General features: G+C 37.7%; 1 protein-coding gene across 4 annotated transcripts in view; it reads right to left on the reverse strand.

Annotated features, from left to right (window-relative positions):
• ADGRG6 (adhesion G protein-coupled receptor G6) overlaps positions 1–24,160 on the reverse strand; it is a 110,426-nt gene that overhangs the window by 29,180 nt on the left and 57,086 nt on the right. For 3 of the 4 annotated variants that reach the window (XM_066315569.1, XM_066315570.1, XM_066315571.1), the window contains exons 6-13: positions 16,707–16,792; positions 15,406–15,458; positions 15,272–15,325; positions 6,289–6,431; positions 5,489–5,603; positions 2,323–2,384; positions 1,447–1,654; positions 813–978 (exon numbers count right to left, since the gene is read on the reverse strand). In XM_066315569.1, the coding sequence (XP_066171666.1) occupies positions 813–978; positions 1,447–1,654; positions 2,323–2,384; positions 5,489–5,603; positions 6,289–6,431; positions 15,272–15,325; positions 15,406–15,458; positions 16,707–16,792 (887 nt within the window). Of the gene's footprint in view, positions 1–812; positions 979–1,446; positions 1,655–2,322; positions 2,385–5,488; positions 5,604–6,288; positions 6,432–15,271; positions 15,326–15,405; positions 15,459–16,706; positions 16,793–23,974; positions 24,059–24,160 lie in introns of all 4 variants that reach the window. The other variant, XM_066315572.1, reaches the window with a different exon arrangement.

Below are 24,160 nucleotides of genomic sequence, written 5' to 3' on the forward strand. Positions count from 1 at the left end.
TTAGTTCCTCTGGCCCAAATGACAGCAGATTTTTTTCTTTTTCTGTGTAATATTTTCTGTGTCTTTCTCCAAGTAAGACTCACTGTACTTGAATGGGGAAACACCCAGGAAACTGATACTACATTACCTCTGTTACACACTTCCTATTTAACTGATAAAAAATTAAATTGCATTGAATTTTTAAAACCAGTTAGGTGCCTTAAGATGCTAACAGGCATGTAGTGAAATTTATAAATTTTTGGCACCTCATTACTACTGATTTCAAAAGAACCTTTGGGAAATCCTATAGGTGCTCATGTGCATCTCAAATAGTATTTCAAACTTTTAGATGTCTGTTTTTAGCATTAAATGTTTAAACTGTACTGGAAGGTTGAAGAACTATTGTATCTACAGAAATCTATATGTAGATACTTATAACTAGGTATCTTATTTTAAAGCTGAAAGACATCAAAAGAGTTGTTAGATATTGTACAATGGTCAGTACCTCAGATTGTTAAAGGTTAATTTCCTTTTACACTAGTAAAAAAAAAAAAAAAACAACCACCAAAACCCCACAAAACTAAAAAAGGGTCAAGTGTGTTTTGGATTTATAAGCCAAATTACTTTTTATCTGCATGGAATGTGAGTTTATCTGTGTTTCCTGTCACTCAAGGAAATACTACATTAATCTGTTATCTGTTTGGATGATTGTAGGAAAAAGGAAATAGAAAGTAGGGGGAGAACTGGGAGGTGTAAGTGGATTTACAGGAACCACAGTAAACACACTTGGAACAGGCACATTTCATGTTCAGATACAACTGCTTGCTTTGTACCTGGAAATCAGATGCATTATTCTGTGGACTGACACTGAAAGAACCACCTTTGAATGATGTTGAATTTATAGAAGACACTCCAAGTGCAAGATTTCGTGTTGAAATACTCATGGACGGTCCAGCAAAATTGATCTTTAAAGCCAAGGCATCAATAGTTTTTAGAGCTCTAAAAAAAGAAATAAAAATTACTCCAAAAAATGAACACAGAGAAAACTCCCACCAATGCTGTGCATACTCCTCACATCACAGGATGATCCTCTTGTACTGTGTTTCTGTCACCCATCTGTGTATTCACAAGGAGACTGTCAGACTGTAAATTTATGTATCTCTCTTGAAAACAAATGCTTCTGACTGACAGAAACTGTTTGACTACGTATCACCGGTCCTGAAAGAATTTTCCAACAATACTTATATCTATGCTGTGTCATGTATTAGAGGACTTCCTTTCCATCCAAATACTTTGTCTTTGTCATGCACACTAAAAGAAGAAATACTTGTGTATCTATTTTGGAAAATTCTTTTTGATGGAAATCAGAAAATTTTGATTTTCTTGTTTGTCTATACATGGAAGGATAAATCCTTACAGCCTTGCAGGTTGCTCTCAAGAGCTTTTCTCAAATGCAGAAATACTTACTCTGAGGACGAGGCTGCCAACACACTGTCTGAACTGGTCAGAATATTGGAAAAAATTGTCACCACGGTAGAACCCAGAGATTCATCAATTTCTTCATCATTCACAATTTTTTTGAGCTTCTGCACAACGTCATTTACTTTGTCTGAGGTCAGCTGCTGCCCCTCACCAGTGAGATTAAGAAGCTGATTGGCGATATCTGCTGCATTTTCTGTGAGCGTACAGAATCAAGCAAAAAGAGAAAATAATGCATTACAGTCCTCAAGCAAACCAGAAATACAAATTTTTATCAGCACTGTTGAACACTAGACTATGTTGTATGGTACTTGTAGTGAACACACAGGACTTCATTATTTTGTCAGATTTATAATTTTTTAGAAGTATATAGGGCCTGCTGATTACATACTGTCCTTATCTCTCTCTTTTTTTCTCCTTATGCTATTCTTCCTTTTTCACTGGGGGAAAAATGGGACCGTAACATTGTTTTCTTGTTATTTTATTACTCTTTCACAGCCAGAATGACATCAGGATTTATTTTAGAAATAGAGAAGAAATCTGAAAATGTCTGATTATCAGTCCAGTGAAGAGAGCAGGAGTCTTTCCCCTGGCAGGCATTTGGAATATTTAAAAAATTTGTCCTAACTTGAATATAAAATAGAGGTAAGATACCGCCTTCCTGTACTCTTGATTAAATTGCCTGAAAAGTTTGATTTAATTTAGTAACTGGTATCCAGAGTTTTTAATTAGTGAGCTGAATTGAACTGGAGTGCTCTTTCCCAGAGTTTATGTACTTTGCACTGATTTTTTTTAGAATTATTTTTAAACAACTTAGCTTAAAGAGAAAATATATCCTTGCAAAACCAACACTAATATACCCACCTGTGCAATTTCTAAGATCAGGCTGACCCCAGTATGATGTATAATTCTGCAGACCCAAATAGCTAAAGAGGAAAAATGACAAAATCCACATTAAATATAGTAACAAAATTATATGAACATTTCCTAATTCTTATGTAGGTGTCACAGTGGTCCACCTTTCTCAATTCCCAATACTCCTAGCAACATGGCCCCTACATACACACAATACATATATTTGACAGTGAAAGTATATGCTTGATTAAATGATAGTGCTGAGAGAAACCCCAGCTTTTCAGTGGAAATTTTTGTCTTGTATTTCAGGAAAGACCCAAATATTAACAACTATTACTCCCCTGTTTTGGCCTAGTCAGATGCTGTTTCTATAATTTCTCCTTGGTATAAAGGGCTTTGATCTAGTCAATAACAGGCCACAATACCTCTCATAAGAACATGCACAGGAGCCACGTGAAGGTACAAATTTATTCCACCAATGGAAACTAGGGTAAGTCAATATCAGGCCCAGGTCCAAAGTGAGGGGCAGATATGAAGATTCCTTTTTTTTTTACAGCCTGACATTAACAAAACACAGAACCACAGAATAGGTCAGGTTAGAAGGGAGCAGATGACAGTGGGTCATCTGGTCCAACCTCCCAAATCAAGCAGGGTCATCCTGGAGCACATGACACAGGGTTGAGTCCAGATGGTTCTGGAGTAACTCTCCTCAGCCTCTCTGGGCAATCTATTCCAGTGCCTGGCAACCCACATAGCAAATAAGATGTTCCTCACATTCAGGTGCAACTTCCTGTGCATCAGTTTCTTCTCACTGCCCTTTGTCCCATTGCTTGACACTACTTAGAGGAGCCTGGTTCCATCCTCTTGCCACCCTCCCTTCAGACACTCACAGACATTGATGATGTCCCCCCTCAGTCATCTCTCCTCAAGGCTGAACAGGCTCAGCTCCCTGAGCCTTTACTTGTAAGAGACATGCTCCAATCTCTTAATCACATTTGCCACCCTGCAAAAATGGCTCCAAAATTAAATACACTTTTTCCCTCAGTTTTTCTTTAAAGACAATCCTGTTGTCACAGAATGGAAAAAGGCAGGACAGTAAATGGGAAAAAATATCCCTATACTCAGCACATGATAAAATAACATTATTCCTCAGCTTATGATTTTTATTATAAGATCACAGGTAATCACCAACTTGGAATGAAGATGACTAGACTGTTAGAAGAGCTTCTCTCAAAACAAATCCCACCAGTGCTCCATATTGGCAAAAGCTAGTGGAGGCAGAGGCAAGGAAGGCACAGCACAGGGCAGAAGACAGAAGTGGTTGTGTTTTTTTTTTAAGGTGCTGTACACAATCAATGGTATAGTGTAGACCACAAATGAATAATAAAGATAAGCAATACCAGGACAGCAAAGGCCAGAAACCTTAATTTTTAATGATTCTGAGGCTCTGACATAAAACCAATTTGATTTCTGTACTCTTGTACAATATTAGGAGACTGAGGAAGTGACTTATTTAAATATAATGCAGGCTGCTTTCCTGTTTGGCACTGAACCTCGAGGCTGATTCATATCCATGTTGCCATACTGTTTGGAAAAAGTAAAAGATCTGGTCTTCTCAGAACATGTTCCAGATCCAATGTGGGTGGATAAGACTAATATATTGCATTTAATAGTAATCATCCTAAATAATGAAGGAATTAATTAATATTGCATCATCATAACCATGTTTAAGGCACTCAAAAGAGACCAAAGCCATAATGTTTTGGTAATATTTAAACAGAAGTAATAATATTTCCATTTTACAAATGGGAAATGGACATACAGAGTCAAAGTCTTTTGTAGATATTTGCAAAAAAACTACATTAGTAAAGATCTCTTAAACTTTAAAAACTCAATTTCAAATCTTTGAGTAGAAGATTATCCCCACCTTCAATTATAACTAACTACTGGCAAAATATTTGTTTCACAATTTCTTTTACTTTTCCCCTAATGAGAAGAGGTGTTTTGGATTAAACCAAATATACATCTCATCTTCACAGAATTTTATTCTAATTCTTACTCAATTCAGACTGTAGCAGTGGAGTGGTAGCAAATGTGAAGCTTGGGTACTGTGACATAAAGGTTGTGGCCAAGTGCAAGGTCCTGCATGTGGGTCAGGGCAATCTCAAGCACAAATAGAGACTTGGGAGGAGGATGGATTGAAAGCAGCCCTGAAGAGAAGGACTCATGGATATTGGCTGAAGAGAAGCTTGGTAAGACTGGGCAATATGTGCTTGCAGCCCAGAAGGCCAACCATATCCTAGGGTGCATCAAACACAGCATGGCAGCCAGGCTGAGGGAAGTGATTCTACCCCTCTACTCTGCCTTCATGGGACCTCAGCAGGAGAACTGCATCCAGCTCTGGGGCCCCAAGATAAGAAAAATGTGGACTTCTCCACAAGTCCAAAGGAGGGCCATGAAGATTACGAGAAGGCTGGAGCACCTCTCCTATGAAGAAGATGAGAGAGTTGGTTTTGTTCATCCTGGAGAAGAGTAGGCTTAGGGGAGTTTCCAGCACGTAAAAGGGGGGCTACAAGAGATCTGGAGAGGGACTTTTTAAAGGCATGTAGTGACAGGACAATGGCAAATGGTTTTAAACTGAAAGAGATTAGGTTTCAGCTATGTATTAGGAAAATTTTTGACTTTGGGGAAGAGAGGCACTGGCACAGGCTGTCCAGAGAGGTTGTGGATGCTCTATCCTTGGAAGTGTTCCATAGATAGATGGGATAGATGGGGCTCTCACTCTCTCAGTGGTCCAGTTGGAAGTGTCCCTGCCCATTGCAGGGGAGTTTGGAAATAGATGACTTCAGGGTCCCTTCCAAACCAAACCATCCTAGGATTCTATGACTTGAATAAAACAGTTTCATTCTTTAAGAAGGTGTTATTTTTATAGTCAAGTTGAACATGTATTGATTGTGGGCCCCAATATGTCCTATAGAAGTGGTAGATGAGTCTTTTTTTCTTAACAATGAAATACATACTATTACTGCACTCACCTAATCTCTCACAGTATAAAAAAAATCTTCCTGAAATACAATACCAGCCAATGGCAACCATCATATATAACTAAATAATTATATATAACCAGAAAGTAGCATCTGAAACAACTCAGCTTCTCAGATATTTGAACACCTACCAGGTTCTTGATGCAGTCTGAACTGAGCTCCCATGGCAAAATGTGAAGTTGGTCACAGTAGGCCTGGTGTCTGGCCAAAAATAATTTGGAGGGTTTTCTTCAGCTAAACATTTTTCTGCAAAAACGAGTATATTGGTGTTAACAGTAAATTTCTTCACCTAATCATCTTCCATTTCTTGTCCTCAGCTCATCAACCAGTCTACAGTACAAAATTGTCTTCAAATTAAATTCTTGGTTGTTTGCAATTGAGTGGTAATAGAAGTGTGCACAATCGGGGATCACACGTGCTGCTGCTGCTCAAAGGAAAGACTTGAATGTGCATGCTGCATCCATCTGCACTCCAGCAGCATCCAGTGCACTCCACTTTCTCCCTCTCAAATGAATGGGAAGAGATGAGAGCTAAAAGATTGATTAAGGGCAACAGCTGTCAAGAATACAAACAACATTGAGAAGTGGGGATGAGGGGTCTTGGAGGTCCAAAATGTCTCATTTTAGCTCTGGCTGTAAAGCATATTTTGTTATCCTCAAAGCACAAGAGGAACTGTCAGGATCTGTCCCAGCCTCTTTGAACCAGACAGCAATACATTGACTAAAGCAATCTGGACAACTTTGTTTCTGTTAAAAGTGGTATTTTGATCATGGCTCTCTGAGATTAGTGGAACAACAAGGCTTATAGAGACAATTTAAAATCTGAAACAGTCACACTGTTTGTAAATGTGTGATTATTTTAACACAGAAGATGCTTATTTATGAACAGGCAAAAAAAAATTTGTTGTGTAAAAAAGCTGAACACTACTTACCCACTGGATCAACATCCACAGTTTGAAGTTGATATCCTTCTTCCATGGTTCGATTATTACTTATGAGCTTCTGTCGGATGTCTTCCTCTTCTAAATTGATGTTGTTGGTAGAATTATAAACCAGAAGAGCCAAAGCACTAAAACTGTGAAGAAAATTAGCCAAATGTTTCAGTCAGAACATCAGAGGCCAAATGTGTGGAAATAAAAATGTCTGAAAAACTCTGGTTTTCTGAGTATGGAACAGTGTCACCAAAACAGTGTTGCTCATTAGCTGTAAATTAATATTTTTTTATATATAGGGCCATGACAAGAAAATATGGTTGGGAAATTTCATCTTCTGGTTACCTTTAAAGAAGCATCTCGTCAAAAGAGCTAAGAAATGTTATTTTTACAAGAGTACAGAAGATGAAACCATAGAGTTGTGAGTTCTAAATGGGCCTAATTAATTTCAAAACCCTGGTTGCTGATGGCATAGGAACTTAAGAGCTGATTCATCCCACCTCACAAAACTTGTCAGAGTGGGACACGTCATCTTCCAGAGGATCCACCTCTACAAATGACTACAGAGAAAGACTAGGAGATTAACAAAGAACAGATGCCTAAAATTTAAATCTCTTAAGTTTTTTTATGGAGAGAAAAACACCCTGACATACTTCTGAAGCATTTAGTCATAATTAGGAAAGTCGAGTTCCTCAGATGACTAATCAAAGTTTGAGCACTAATAGCTGTTCTACACTGTAGCCCACTGCTACTTTCTTGGGCATAAGAAGTAGTTCAAAGTGCCCAAACCTCTTTCCTGTGAACAAAATAAAACAATCCCCACCCTTGTCCAAAAACATAGCTTTTCTGGAAGGGAAATCATGAACAGCAAACCAGTTCTAGCAAGACACAGGACATAAACCCAGAGTGGAAGGCACAGAAATTTCCTCCTGGGACAAAGGGAAATGTTGGAGATGAGAGTATGTTGGTACCCAAGAGCACTGCTTGGCTCTGGCTAGTAGGAGGTAAGCCACTAAAGCATGGAACATTGGATGTCCATGGCAGCCAAAATGTTGAAAAAAGGAAAAAGCAAACATGCTTTGGGCTGTCTTCATCTTAGCCTTGCCCTTGGATACCCATCAGCCTGAATAATGACAGACCTTTGGAGTATGTGAGCTGTTCCTGGCAGCCTGGGGAACAGTGGCACTGCCAGCACACATACAGTAAGCAGGGCACACACCCATCAGGGGTGCTTTCACCTGTGGCCTCCTGTGCAAGAAAGCAACAGTGAGCTGAAGGTCTACAGGAAGAAGTGTAGCAGAAAAAAAATCTGTAGGGGTGATGAAGAGGGACAGTACGGTTTTCAGGTACTTCTTCCTAGACAGACCAGGACACCAATTAAAAAAATCTTTCATAAAGACATCCCCATGATGACAGCTCAGAACTGCATTTTCCAGATGTGCCTAATTTTCTTGACATATTCACTGTTTTACTGGTAACATGTTGGAGAAGAAAGATAAAAATGTGACCACCTGCAGGTTTGGCTTTCTCTTTTCCCAGTGGATGTATTTTAGCAGAGAAATTCCAGCTATCTCTGACCAGGTCACCCCTTCCCTGCTCCCAGAGATACTGAGCTCCTCCTAACATTCCTTCGGTCTCTGTGGAGTGTTTAATATGTATATGGCAAACAGCCTCAGTAGGGTGGATATGCATTAGCAGGCTTTTGCTGTATACCTCAGATATGTTAGAAGCACAAATTTATTACAGCATTTATTTTTAGCAGAAGTATGGAAATTGCCTACGGGATTGCCAATTCCTTCAGCCCTCCAGTACTTCAGCCCCAGAGTCTCCTGGCACATAACCATCTTTCCTAAAAGATTCTGGCTTCATTTGCCTATTCCGTTTACTTCAGAAGAGGAAAACTTAATATACTGATGCCACTCCCTACCTCAGCACTTTGGCTGCAGAACAGACGTTCTGAAAGTCACCACTACTGCTCAGCTGCCTGTTTCAGAATTCCCAACTAACCAAAATGATATTTAGTATCCATACCTGTGAAGAAGGATACTGCCAACAAAATAGAAGGGATAATGATAGATGAGGTAGAACCTGTTACAGTTATATTGAAAAATTACAGAGAAAAGTATTGACTATGAGGCACAGATAAAAAAAAAATCCCTTAAACCAATCTCTTGTTTTCTGAGAAACTCTTAGAGCACAAGTCATGTATACTGCATAGTAAGAGCTTCCTCCATAATATGATGAAAACAATTTCCACAAACTTTTCAGAATGACTCATGCTAGCTTCCCAGGGTAAATAAATACCTTTTAACTTGACAGCTGACGCAATACGAAGTTGAATGCTTCCTTCCACTTTTGTCACACTCAGATCCCAGAAAGAAAACATTATAATGGTGAAGAGCAAATTCTCAGTTTGGGAAACAGTAGGTCTGCACTGAAATAAATGACAATGCTGCCGTGCACTGCTAGTGTCACTGGATTTACTACATCCAACTTCAAACCTTTTACTGTGTGACATATAAAGGCAGAGTGATTCTCACAGCAGTAATCAATTACAAATTACACATTATCTACAGTAACCTGTACTGCCAACATTGCTGCCATGGATACAATAAAAAAATGGACAGTGGTGTAGGTAAATACAACGGCAATTAGTATGTTTCTCTTTCCTTTTACTGAACTGGTGACAGCTGGAGCAAGCAGGAAAGCTTGGGAAGACCAGTGTCTATCCCACTTTGTCCTGGTCTGTTGAGCTAGGCTGGCTCAGAGTGAGGAGTTTTCGAAGCTGCATCCTGATCAGAAGCACAGGAGGCGGTGGTGCAGCCTGTGCTGCCACAGCCCGGACCACAAAGCCAGCTTTCTTCTCGGGCAGCGTGACTCAGAGCTATTCCAGGACAGTGTGCCTACACACGGGCTGTGGTCTCGCTGCTGCGCCCTGCGAACAGCCCCAAGGAAGGATTAACAAACCACGCCAACCCTGCAGCACACACAGCCTTGCACCTGGAGGGATGCAGGTGATAATTAGCAATGCACACTTCTCCTCTCTGTTGTATTAGATAAACTGAACTAACACTGAATTACTGTCATTGTCAAACTGTTTCACAAATCACTATTAATTTCTTTCAGAGTTAGTATAACATGATTTAAAGAATGTAAAGAACTAGTTTTAAAGAACCTAAATACTTACGGAATCTAAATTTTTACTAAAAGTCACTGGGAATTTCAGTGCTGACTATCCTGGCATATTTTAAATAGTTTTCAAATGTCAACATTAAATTCTTTACTAATCTCGAGGTTATGTTGTCTCTGAAGATAGGTGGTGATGGGTAGCTATAACTAAAGACTGGCAGCACAGGTAGGCCCACAGGGTCCCCTGTGAGGTTTTAACTACTTCACATTAACTGGAAAGACAAAAAAGAGCTGATTGTTCCCTAAGTCACTCAGTGAAGAGGCAATACCAAAAGCAGACAAAATGTTAGAAAACAGAGTAAGACAAAAGTAAAGCAGAGGGAAACTAAAAGCATTCCACAGAGGCATCTGAGTTGTGAATAATCTTTTACTTGCGATGATTTTGACTGCAATACATTAAAATGTTCAAAACAGAGTACAAAACATATGACTTGACATAACAGACACATTCAAAGAAGTGTCAAGGATGAAGAGTTTCCTTTCCCTGGAGAAGGTGATGTTATAGTTAGAATATAAAATCTGAGACTTCATGACACAAAGCTAAAAATTGCAGCTACTTTTTGGACTACTAAAAATAAAAGCATCTAAAGTATTCCTTTTAAGTTAATGACCATTGTAGCAGAACAATTTTGCAAGCACTGTGGTCATGCCTCATGCCTTGGCTTGTGTCTCTGAGTCTTGCTCCTCCTTGCAGATCTGGTGTGGGAATACAATCAACTACAGCTTTTCAACAGAAAGCACTTATAATATGTGCTAATTTGGTATGAAGGCTATTCATTACTAGAGAATGTTGCAGAGTCAAACCAGAAAGGACTGGAATCCCTCACATGGAACAGCTGGTCTTTGCTGAAATGAGTTTTTGGTTACACTTGCACTATGTTCTGGAACAATGAAGAAAACTCCCATTCCCTATTTCCCAATGCACTGCTTTTCTATAAACAGCATCTAACAATGTCAGATCTACACTAAATCTAGTCAAAGTCAGTGCAAAGACAAGGGAAGTCACTGGAAGCTGGAAAAGAGCAGAAAGCTTCGGCAGGAGACTAAGAAGGGATCATCCTTCAGTCACTCAAAAGGAAACCCCAAATTCTTCCATCTGTGATGAAAGCTTTCTTCACAGGTCATGGACACACGATGCCAGCAGGGTGCTGCAGAAAAACCTGAGGATTTTCACTTGGTGCTTTTTTGTTGGTTTTTCAAATAGAAATATTACATATAATGTGCATGTTATGTGGCATTTTAAAGTGCTTCTAAGCCCCAGTAAAGGCTGTCCCTTACTACCTTCAGTAACACTGAAGTTGAAGTTATGGGGAGTAGAGGTGGGCCAGGTCCAAGTCCTTCCTAAAACCTCACCGCTAGAAACCCAGAAAACTTTTCAAATAGGAACAGACATTACAGGTATGTTCATTTATAACAAGAATAGCGAAGTTATTTCATAAAAAATAATCTGAAGTGATCTACAAAGAATGTAAAAAGCCTAATACTTTATTAGCAAAATTATGCTGTTCTAGTTCTGCTAACTCTTGTATAAAACTATTACACAATCTAATTAACATTTTGTCCAAGTGCATTAAACTTTCCATTAAGCAAAATAACATCCAAGAACACAGCATGCAGGAGCCTGAATATGCCTCACTAACACTGGTGGCAAAACTCCCACAGACTTCAAAAGAGTAGAACTAGGCATGGTTAGTTCTGATTTCCTGCTTTCCTCTCTATTTTCATTTCCAAGACAAGGGATTTCTGTTTAGATTTAGTAGTTTTTACGCAGACGGTTTTTAATTTGGATGTAATGTTTAACCATACTAACATTAATATTGTTTCCCAAAAAGGAGCAACCTAACACTGGAAATAGACCAAAATTATGACAATCATGCAGTGGAAGTTGGAACAAGCATAACCTTATTGTATGTTAAATGGAGAAAAATTCACAAATTAATTTGGGCCTGAATTCTCAAAATTGCTTGCAAAATAAAAGAAAGGAGAAGCAAGGGAGCTGAAACCTTTAATAAAGACTAATTCCCTGCTGTGAGGCAGCCCTATGTAGTCATCTGACAAAACCTAGGCTCAGTAGGACTTGTCTGAGAAAAGCAGCACCAGCAGTCACAGAAAGTTTAAAAGCAGAGTAATAAAAGGCAAAGAATTAATGAAAGAAACAAACACATTTATAGTTCATCCACAAAACTAGTTCACTTGGATAAAATTCACAAATTGGTTTCACTTTCAAAGGTTTGTGCAAAAATAATGGGGATAGAGAAATAGCTATATCCATGCTGAACTCTTGTCTATTTTGAATAGTTGCCCTTTCGTTAAGAGGCAGAAACAGTACAACCAGAGGAAAAATTGAACAGCAACATGAAGTCAAATATAGCTTTGATAAAATTCTGTCAATTAAAGTAGTTAATAAACTACCTGAGTATTAACCTGATATATACTGCCATCATCCAGAGATGTCACAGTATTAAAGATGCTGATAATAATACGCACTTTTGGACTTGGCACTGTCTCTTATCACTGCTGCATAAAGCACAGTGTACTTTGGATTTCTGCAGCTCATACAACACAGCAATGAAAGAGCAACAATCCACTTCAATAATTTTGTTTTGTTTTTCTCTTCTCCAGAATGCAGTAGTTTAAAATATTTTTTTGGAAAACACCTATTTTTGATGTGACAAAAAAAGCCAGCTTCCTACCTCCCACTTCCAGCTACTATTTCTTCTCTGAATCATTCCCTTTACCAATTCTTCCTCTTTCACATGCAAGAAGACTAGGTGGGGAGAGTGACAGCTGAAGTTCCTTGATGAGGAAGCAGTGTGGTAAATAAGGGTGGAGCAAAGCAAAATACATAGAACAGGCTCAGGGATGTTGTTTTGTTGGTTTTGAGGTGTTTTTTTAACTGATGTATAAAATACAAATCCAAAAGGAATGCAAAAAACATGCAATCTAAATTACAAGACTGAATTCATGTAAAGAGAAGAAGAACCTTCTCAAAGAACATTTTTAAGAATTATTATACTACCCTGGAAATAAGAAATCTTATTTCAGAGGTCTTGTAGAAAGATCAAACATCTTGCAGAAAATTCAGAAAAGAGAAATAAGGCTTAGTGAGTTAAGAGTTAAGACTATTATGTTCACTTCTGTAAAAGATCAAGTTAAAGCCATGATACTTCTGTGTTAGATCTTAAATTTTAACTGTGGATTTATGAGAATTTCTGTTTAGATGAACATAAAGGTTATTAGAATAAGAATTATTTAAAAACTAAGGGAAATAGTACAATGCCTAAGTCTGCAACAGACTTATCCTTGACTATCCAAAATGAGGATATAAGAAAATATTTGGGCAACTTTTCACAGAAATAATTTATAGGAACATTAAATTAATAGTAACTGCATGAAATCACACTGTGAGCAACTTACATGAATTCAGCCATAAAATTTCAGTGAATCACCTAGGCAATCAGGAATTACTAGTACTTCCATCAGGTATTTAGAATTTCTAACCTCCAAACTGTTGATTTTTTATACTCTTGAGCATTACCCTAGGTTCTTGTAGGATTTCCTAATAATCCTACCCAGGAAAAATCCAAGGAAGTCTAACAAAGAATCTTGACAGTAGTAGGGAAAAAGATTTACTTTATGGATCTTCAGAAATTCAACAGATTACTTTCCCACAAAATTCAGAAACAGATGAGTGAACTTCAAAGAATTAAGGAACGGTGAGTAAACCCAGGAACACTGAAGACTACTGGGAAGCTGATTTGGTTTCAGAAGAGAAGGATGCATAAGCATATATATGTATACACACACAGAAAACGTAAGACCTAAAGATGCTTCAACCAATTTTTCTTAAATGTTTCTTCTGAAAGAGGTAAATGAAAAATGTATTCAAGACATGAAAGCTATACGAAAAAAGGCAGAAAATCATGTGTATATCTATTTCTGTATATTTGTATGTACATATACAGTGTGTAAAAAGTGTAATTTTTGTTAGTCACATATAATGTAGCTCACTTGAATTTTTAATTATCCTTGCATTACCCATCTGGATTTCTAGGTTGAGCAAGATCTTGACTTGTCTTTTCGGGTTTTCTTTGTTTGCTAAGAAAACATTCACAGGATGACACTCCTGATTATTTGGAAAGCATTAAAATTTGGTGTGACATAACCAGCATTTATACTAAATTATTCAGAATAATGAAAAAATGTCATTTGACCTTGACAAAAAGTGCCCTAGAGCCCACGAGAAGACTAACTTCTCATTAGACCAGACCTCCCTTGAAAAATTACATATTATGAACATGTAATTGCATTGCCCCTGAAATTACACATAATGAACAAAAGCAATAGAGATGGGGTTACTTCCCCATAAGAGTAATACATTATGAGAAGTAATTTAGTAGCATATTCACTTTATGTCAAAAAGGGAGGGAAAGGAAAGGGATGCGAAACAGAAATTACTAAAATAGTTTCTGTCCCTTCAACCTTTTTTTTTTGGTAGACTATGGAGAAGAAAAAAGCCCCAGAAGGCATGATGGTGGGAAGGTGAGACAAGAAGAAATCAGGTGTACAGCTCAGCTGCTAGATGCATAAAAAACCACAGGAATAAGGATGTGGAAAGCTGTACATGCCTCAGCAGTCTTGGATTGTTGGTAAGACCCGAGGTGTGGTCTCCACTTAAAAGGCCTTGCTGGCATCACCATATCATTTAGAAGTGTGAAAAAAAATCCTACCCACATCACTACACCCTACTGTAAATGTAGGTCAAGCAGCAAAATAGCCCATTCAGAGACTGGGCTTACAGTGTACCAGTTAAAAGGTTTTGCCAATAAAAGCTGTCTTTCTGCTGTGGCTATGTGGGAAGGAGATACTACCTCTCTACAGATCTTTTCACATCTAGGCAAACTCTTGAAAACTGGAAGCACCACTATTTCCGTATGGTAAATTGGGAATATTGGGCTATCTCTGATGTTAAAAAGTCCAGCTTTTACTGCCATTATCATGGCAGTTCTCAAGAGTCAGCAGTTAAAAGTCTTTTCTTAACAGGACTTTTGCCTGCACTGCAAACAGATGCAACCCATAACCACTTATTGCCCCATCCTCGTAAGACTAATAATGTTTTGGTTTCCTCACCTTAATTTGGTCCTAAAATTCCCTCCCTCCCCAGACATCCCTCAGAAATTAGCCTGCTGCTTTCAAAGAAGCCCATGGAGGCCAGATTTTCAGGGGGGGTGACCCATCTAACTCTGTGGCTGCCTTTGAGGTTGTTCCAACTCCAGCGCCTCCAAGCCCAGCAGAAGTCAGGAAATGAGAGCATATGGTAAACAGTTTAACTCACACTCGTTTAGCTTTCAATGCTAGCATGATTTTTCAGTGTTTTCCACCTAGTAGGATGTCTGTTAACTCAAGAGTGTCTGGTTCAAGAGAACAAATGCAGAGACAAAGGACAGATAGCAGTGTTCCAAAGCTTGTTGCTAAAGAAAGCTGGGTGTATTGTACAACTTAAATAATATCCTGTATCTATTCAATTTTGTGACAGATGAAACCTGAGCTCTGAAAAAATTACCTGTTGGGGTTTAAAACTCAATAGGTTTAAACCAAAACAAACATGATAACCAGTATTAGGTTTCTAAGAACATTCAGAACACTGAGATTGCTAGCAGTCATATACTTACAGACTTGCAGCATATGCCAAATAACAGGCAATGAATCCAATAATAGACAATAAAGCCTGTTGTAAAGCCACTTGCAATAGCAGCTGCCACCTATATTGAGAAAATGTCTTTCAAAACATTACCTTTTAATACTTCTCTTTTGTCTTGCTCCCTCTCTGACAGAGGCAGGGTGGATGCTATAAAAGAAACAGACATTAGTTAGGGTGGATTAGTTCTCTAACAGAATACAGCATAAATATCTTCCTCCTTAATTTACCTGATATTGACCACATACACAGTGTAATTCCAGTTCTGGAAAGTACGGTTCAGCTGAAAAACAGGAAGACATTGATCACATGAATGGCGAGATGTTAATGGGGCTCTTTGTAGCTTAAAGCTACAAAGAAGTTGTGTTAGAATTTAATCTTTCTGCCCCTTAAGAAATCCCCTTCAGTTTTGCAAAGCAAAGAGAACACCCACTTTTCAGTGAGGTGATTGCTGTACAACTGGTAGTGAGAGATGTGACTTTTTTGTAGACAGAAGGAAATCTGCGTAAGATCTTAACAGAATGAATAAGTGACTCCACGGGATCCTGACCTTTTACTTTTCTCCCTCTCTTCAACATCTTAAATTCTCAGATATACTTTGAATAGAATAGATTTACTGAAAAAGCTACTGGTTAAATTTTCACCTGAAAGTCTTCAAATTTATGATGACCTTCTTTTCAGACCTTTGTACTCTTTATTCTGAGTGTTCAACAGCTCCTCAGTTTTTCCCTCACGAGACATATTTGTAGATTACTACATATATATTCTGGTTTATGAATTCCTTAGCTTCTGATAGCTGAAATCTCCAGGTTAATTAAATGAAAAATAAAGAATAGTAGCCGCATTTCATGATAACATATTTTTGCGTAAGTAGTTAGTAAAAAGGTTTTACAAGTTGTGTGAGTGGGACTATGTGAACTGTCAAAAAGGACAGAGAATATCTTTATTCAGACAAGAACTTTTAGAGGCAAGAACTTCAAGAATCCCTCATCCAGAGAGGAGTTTATGTCTGCTAAAATGGGCTGAAAACCCAGGAACTACTAGAAACCTCAGCAACAGACGTATGGCAGCAACCTTTTGAAATACCAAACATTAGGATAAATTGGAAAAGTTTATTGCCTCACACAAATCAACAATGCCTGGTGTTTCTATGACTTCTGCCACAATATAGCTTCATAACCATATTAGCACTGGAGAAAGTTTTTGTCCTGTAGACTGATGCTGGAACTCAGAAACGTTCCTCTTTTGGTGGACAATTATGATTTCTCCATATTTTCCAAAATCTCACCTACTATCTACATTTCTTAAGAAGCTAGCTAGTATAGTGCAAACATTTCAAATTTCATCCCTAGTGATGAAGAGCCCCATCTAGACCTGAACTTATTACTGCACAAATCAATAAAAGAAAGATATTAGCAGAATACATGTGAAGGCTTTTTTTAGGTAGTCTCTCTTTTTTTTCCCCCCAATTGATAACAGTGATGGGCCAGATTCATATATGTAATGACAGTGGATAGAAAACTTAACTTACCCATTCTGCAACAACATCATGTACTTTCGACACGGAGTTGGGGTTGACACTAGAGACAACTATAGATATCCGGTAGAATAGCCCACCTGTCCATTTAAAACAGCATTATAATGTTAGAAACTGAGCAAATTTAGCTTTTTAATAATGAGACTTTAACTTGATGATTAATATAAAAATTGTGCTGAACCCCAGATAAAAGGCCACCTCACACTCTTCTTGGAATTTAAAGTTTGAAATGAAGAAGCCCTGCAGGCTTGGGCCCATTCTCACTAGTCCTGCTGATTTTGACAAGAATTCCACCCCCCCCCCCCCCCCCATATTTTCAGTGGCATTTGAAATGTGACATGGGAACTCACAAACAACATACATCAAAATAGTATTTTGCATATGCCTCTTATGTGGTGTGTAAAACCAAGATCATGACAGTGTCCGGAAATTAAAAAATTATTATGACTAATGAACTCTGTAAACACAGATAAATTCTGCTCCTAGGCATATTGTTATAATATTAGTATAAGTTCCAGAATTGAACCACTGCAGATTAGAGTTTAAATATTGTGAGAACAGATAAAGCTCATCAATTAAAAGTGGCAAGGTAACTGAGGACAGAATTAGGTGTGAGAAGGGATATAGAGCTCTTGTTTCCAAAGTAGTCTTGCTCTCAGGCCTGGCAATGGCCAGACAGTAGAAGAACCCAAATTAGCTTTACAAAACTGGCAGCTGAACAAACCATCTTTCAGTCACAAAATGTGTAACACTTGGCTTAGTGCAATTTTATATTCAGAAAACTGTTTTGAAATGGCACTGGGTAAATATAAATTCTCTTTAAGCTCATGAGTGGGTAGGCAGCATTGCAAGATTTCACATCTAATAAATAACATCAATTCATCTCATAGTTATGCTCTGTGTTAAAAGTCTGTACTTTCCACAACTCTGTTTTTTTTTCATTAAGCTATTAAACATTCTGTAAGCTCTAGTTGGGTAAAATTTCCCAGGATGTGGGGGAGGTTTAAGAAGTTCTGGATCAATTCACTTGCATGTATGTGCATTTGTGACATTGCTTGCTTTTGGGCTGTAACCAAGGCTGTGGGTCTTGATCACAGATACATGCATTTATATAATCTTATGTAAATCTTACAGAGACACTACACAGGAGTGAGCAGGAAATGACAATAATTATACAGAAATCCTCTTCTGTCTCTGATTGGAAAAGAACTGCTCTGTATTTTGGAATCTAAAGAAAAGACCTTTTATTCTAAGTGGAGCAACTGTCATAATTTTACAACTTCAAAGATAATTATTGTACAAGAGCTTGAAAGGAAGGCATCAGGAAAAGGTTTGAAGTCAGTATTTTCCAATTTAAGTCTGCATGCATTGGTTACAATTCATGAAATGGTTGGAGTATTGTTCTTTCTTTACAATATGGAATTAATTATATGAATATTGAGATAAATTCCTTTATGATAAAACGCTAAAGAAGATGGTTTACTAGATACCTTCTTTGGAAAGCTATGATTAAATTTTTGATATGAGGAGAATTAACTTTGTTTTTGTTTACTTTCTTTTTTAATTCTCCTTAGAAGACACACAAATTTGGTGCGTATTTTAATGTGAAAATATACTTTAGTTTATTATTACTGTGATAGTTTCAAATAAATTTAAAAAGATTAAGAAATTAAGTCTGGAAGTGGAAATTTGGCCTTGGGGCAAATTGAAAACACTTGCAAGACCTGAATGTCCTTTATATGTATATATCTCTGGATAAACACATGTTCAATTTTAAATCTATAACGTACCTTTTAAACGCGTCATACAGATACACAGATACAGAAAGTGTACATTACATATATTCTCACAAAATCGTATATAATTATGTATATAATTATAAATCGTATATAATTATAACCTTACTTAGATAATTATGTAGAGTGACAAAATCACCTTAATATAGGAATATGCAAAGTATTTTAAAAATCAAATTAAGCAATAGCTTCAAGATCTCCACCAGATGGTGACCCAAAGCACGTTTTAATGAGGCAAAAAAAAAGAACAGGAACTAATCTGCATTTTAAAATACTCTCAGGAGACTGCAGTGGCAGACAGTAAAATCTAAAACTTATTTATCCCTCTTCAAATTAAACACTTGAAATCCCACCTCAAAATGCAAAAATAATAATAATAAAAAAGTATAAAATTGGTGAAAATTAGCCGAAGAAAATTTGAAAAAAAAAGGAAAAAACAGCCTTGAAAACAATGATTCCTATATCCACCACCAACTACGAAAATTATAATGATCAATTAAATGTGAGCATTTTTTAAAATTCGGTTTGGAAAATTATCTAAACATTTAGTAAAAAAAACCCCAAAGCCTACTTGTATTTTTGAAAGTGAAATTCTCAAAAATATGTCAGTAAAAACATTCATACACTCCCAAACAATAACTTGGCATTAAATTATATAAAATACATGGAAACCAATATATTATCCTTACAGTCTCATGAGAGCTATCTTAGAGAAGTACACAAATATTAGAAATAAGACATTGATTACATTTACTATCACTAAGATGTTACAAATTCCCTTCTACTGTAATAATTATTATTCCAAGCCACCTTGATACTCTAAATGGTCCTATATCTAGAGGACAAAAGACAGCTACTTCTATATTCAGTAGTCTACAAACTGAGTATCTACTAGATAGGATGTTCTAGGGGTTTTTCTACATCTAACTTAATGGGTGACATACTGTACTGGAACTCAGGTTGACACAGGCAGCCCAGCTCAGTGAAGGAGTCACACAAACAGGGCAAAAGGACTGCAGCAGAGCTAATCAGATGCTTCGGTGGTGGGTAAGAGGTGCTGTTTTGGCTTGTCCCAGATGGTAAATTGGCCAAGGAATAAACATGGGCTGAAACTGATGACTCATGGTACGGCACAGAAGAAAGTGATGTTTGGATCTCCATGAGAGAGTGATGGATGGCTGCTGCAGCTGTTGTCAGAGTGCCTGTCAAGATGGTCTCTTTGTGCTGAATAAAAACTCTGCTATATGAAGGTGGCAGAGGTACCATGTCATTCATTATTGCAGTTCTTGATGACTCCACAACAGAAGAGAGAGTTGCAAAATGTCCATGATCAGCATTTTCAAAATCCAAGGCATTAGCAGTAATGATAGACATTGCTTCTCTGTTCCCGATAAAGGATCCATGCACCTCCCCGTCTGAATTCCTTTCAAAAAGCCTTGGTACTTTTGTTGATGTCAGAACAGCAAAATCCTTCATGTCTTTATTACTGTTGATGATTTCTCGTTCTGCCCAGAGAGAGTATCTAGGACTGTCCACTTGATTTTCAATGGAGTTTTGTCCTAAAAGAGTTAGATAATTTCTTGGTGCTTCTCTTGTTGGCAAGTTTAACTCTTCTACATCCCACTGAGGGAGCAGGCTTGGAGAAATTCTATCAAGATGGTTCTGAAAACTTTGTGGGAGTGGAGGTGTGGAATAGCTGTTAGGGGGTACTCTGTCTCTGAATTTGGAGTCTGAATGAAGAAGCTGCCTTAATTCCAAAGACACTGGAAGAAAGTCAGAACTCACCGAACTGATGTTTTTTAAAAAAATACCTGTATCTTTTTGAACTTTACTTCTTGGTTTATCAATGGTATTCATTATAGCATTATTCTCCAGGAGACTTCGAGACTGTGGCACTCTGTGTGTTCCTGTACTGCCTATCAAACTATCAACTATCCAAGTAAACTGGGTCCCAAGTGAATTGTTGAAGAAAAGAGCTCGGCTATCCCTGAAACTGGAAGGCTGGGTTCCTGAATGTGTTGGAAAGACAGAAACAGACTGATGTCCATTGTTTAGGAAGGTCATGTCAGTTTTATCACTTACTATGTCAGTTCCAATTTGCATGTGCAAGCTATCTGGAGAGTTTTCAAGTACCTGATCAAAAGGATTTGCCTGTGCCCATACAGTGGACTGAATGTAATGTGCTTCCAGGGAAGGGAAAGGAAAATCAAAATAAAATTCACTGTTGGAAGTCACAGTTAGGTGTGCAAAGTTCATTGTTGACTGCAATTGTGATATTGACCTGCCATTACTTTCTGAAATTCCCTTTGAAATGCCTGGAATAAATGAATTAAAGATTTGTCCTTCCAAAGTTGATATATGATTAGAAAAATTAATTTCTTCAGCTTTGTGACCTAAAAATCTAATGGCAAAGGTTTGTTCAGAAATACTGTCAGACTTAGCATATAAACTAATGGGCAGCAATCCCTCTGTTGGGGAAGAAAGCAATTTATTAAATGAGAGCCAGAAATTTTCTGATGGCTCCCCAGAAAACACTTGAGATGCTTCTTTCAAGTGATGGGAAACAGTCCAGAAGCTTGGTCTTAAAGAGGGGGAAATATCTACATATTTGGTTGGAAATTCCACGTAATCTGAGTCCCAGGAGTCAGTAACTGGATTAATGTTCTCTGGCTCTAAAATGGAAAAAGCTGACTCTTCATTTTCATTACTACCATGAAATGCATGTAATCTGCTCTCCAGTGCTCCATTTCTGAGGGTCTCACTTGGATTTTGAAAGTATAATGAATGCTGTAAATAATGAGACCAGTAATTACTACTATATATATATATGCTGTCACTTTTCAAATATGTGTCAGTCAACAGCAGTTGATAAATAGGCAGGGTAGTTACAACATCTTTAAATGCTGAGCTTGTCCAGCCTGGTTCTACCAGAAATGCTGAAAATGTTAGTAGTTCTCTACTGTGTCCTTGTCCTTGGACTGAATTTGTCAGTTGGCTGTCACGCATAAATTGTGTGTAGGTTTTTTTCATGTTCTGAAAGAAACTTGTTGGTTCTGCATGTAGAATCTCCACAGAGGTTAAATTTGTAATGCCTCCTGAGTGATGCTCCTTAATGTGCATAGATTTTCTAAACTGAAATGCACTCTTTGCTGCTAGTGTAGAAAACATTTTCCTGTCAGCATTGCCTTCTATCATTCCCAGGTAAAAATTTTCAGGTGCCAAGTCTAGCAAATCTAACCTGCTTTTTTGGAATGGTGGTTTCTCATCCGAAGGTGATACAAACAAGCTAGAAAGAAAATGATGTCTGTCTTCTTGAACGTCAGAGGTGATATGGCGATGAAATGCAGGCTCATTCCACCAGTTCACAGGCTCCAAGACATTGCTTGTATGCATGAAATTGTTTGTGTCGCTGTTGGAGGATGCAATCTGCAGAGTTTCTATTTTGTGTCTGTAAGCAGTGCTGCTGCTGCTGCTGCTGCTAGCAGGAGAGTAGAATGCTGGCCCAGAGTAAGAATGATGGAGCCTACTTGCCAAAGTCCTTGCTAGTTCTGCATTAGGATTTCTGCTAGGAAGAAGAGGAACTGCTGCATTCACAGGTGACTCTGTAACTGCATCTGCTGCACCAGAAGTACCATGGAAAGGACTTCTAGAATAATTCAAAGTATTTTCATTTGGCAAATGATTGATTACAGTATTATCTATGTTGTTTGCTGTAAATGCGGACAAGGTTTTGTTGCCGATCTCCTCAGGAGTTGGTGTGGGCAAAGTAGGAAGGAACAAACTGTATGGTTTTTTTTCCTCTGGGTTATCATCTGACGAATTTTTACTGAAACGCAGAGGCCTTTGCTTCACTGGCCAAATAATTGGGGTTGAGATAATTCCTATTGTTTTAATCCCTTCTATCTTAGATTCTTGCTGCCACTGTGGTCGTGAATGGGAAAATGCAGGTGAATTTCTCTTCATTCTGAAGATAATGGTAGCAGGAAGTCTGAATTCCTGCAGGTCTGTGTGTAGCAAGCCACATAGTTAATGGTTAAAGAAAATATATGTAACTTAACTCTCTGTTTTCGGCTGTCTGTTCTTGGTCTAAAAATCAACTTACCAAGAGTGGAAAATGATGCCTGTTAGCTGAGTGAAAGTTTCATTTGCTTCTACCATAAGTGAACTTGGCTTATTTTCATAGTCATTCTACTTTTTCTTTTGACTCTCAAAGCTAGAGGAAGGACTTAATTGTCCAATTTTTATTCATATTAATATTAATAAGGTTTAATTAATTCTGTTGTTAAAAAAATCAGAGTTAACTGCTCATGGTGAACATGAGTGAACATGGTGAACATGAGTGGCTCCACAAAAAGGAAGCAAACAGTACTTGGAAGAAATTTTCAGCATTTTCTTCTTACTTCTACAGTTTATTAAAACAAAAAAGTCTGGATTCATATAAATTCTTTCACATTGTGTACTGTACTGCCTGATTGCCAGTGTACAATAAATGATCTGCCAAGAGAAAAAATACTCCAAGTTTAAAATCCTACAGTAACAACTGATGGATTGGGGGAAAAAAACACCCAACCAAAAAAAGCAACCTAAAAACCAAACCACAAACCCCACCCAGATTCTAATTTATTTCTGTGGAGTACTCTGAAAAAATAAATCTCTAAAAAAAAATATACATTTAAGCCTGTGATGAAAATCTATCTCTGTGTTTAACAAGCGGCTTTAACAAACTAATAAATATTTTAGCAGCACTTCACAAAATGATGCTCAGTCTTTAGGAGACAGTGATATCACAAAATTTGAGAAAGCCTCAAAAGAAATCCTGGCTTTATTCCTGTGCTAATAATAGGCTCATTTACTACCTTACTTTTTCCCTTAATCTTTCTAAATGAAAAGTAAACGATATCCGATACTGTCAACATTTTCCCTAGTAAAGTCCAATCCAGCTCCTCTTTAAGTCAGTGGAAAGATTTCTGTTGACTCAGTGGAAGTGGCTTTGCTCCATAGGAATGGTTCCACTTGGCTCCTGCGTCTTAGGAATGGTGAGGAACTAGTGAGGAACAGACAATCCAAGCATACTACCACCCTGGCTGCACAAGCAGGAGCTACACAATGTCTGAGAATCTGCAGCCTTGAAACACTTTAACAGCACGATTCTTCTCAAACCCTTTCCAAAAATCCCTCTCCCCTCCCTTGTTCTTTGCATCGTTAAATGCAATGGGTGACACAAAGTTAGTTCCTTTCACAGAAGAGCCAAGTAAACACGAAATAAATGAACACTGAGTTTGGTTCTGTTCTCATTTGCACCATTCTGACATGGTCCAGAGACTTAGTCCTGATTTATTCAGTGCAAATGAGATCAGAACTGAGACATGACCCTTGACATTATGATGGTAGGAAAAACACACCTTAAAATACAACAAATTTGCTTTAGACACAGTACAAGGAAAAATGTAACACAGGATTTCTTACCATTGTTTGGCTTATCGTTTCTATTAGTATCGGGCATGTTAGTGGTGACAGTGGGTGGTGTAGGAGTAGTAGCATTTACAGTAGCTGGTAATAAAGATGAGAAAGAGGTGAACTTGAATGAAATATGAATGTTAATAAGGTAAGACAAAATGGGAACAATGCATGACAATGTAAAATGAAACCATC

Source organism: Sylvia atricapilla, chromosome 3 (genome assembly GCF_009819655.1).
Source record: "Sylvia atricapilla isolate bSylAtr1 chromosome 3, bSylAtr1.pri, whole genome shotgun sequence".
NCBI lineage: Eukaryota > Metazoa > Chordata > Aves > Passeriformes > Sylviidae > Sylvia > Sylvia atricapilla.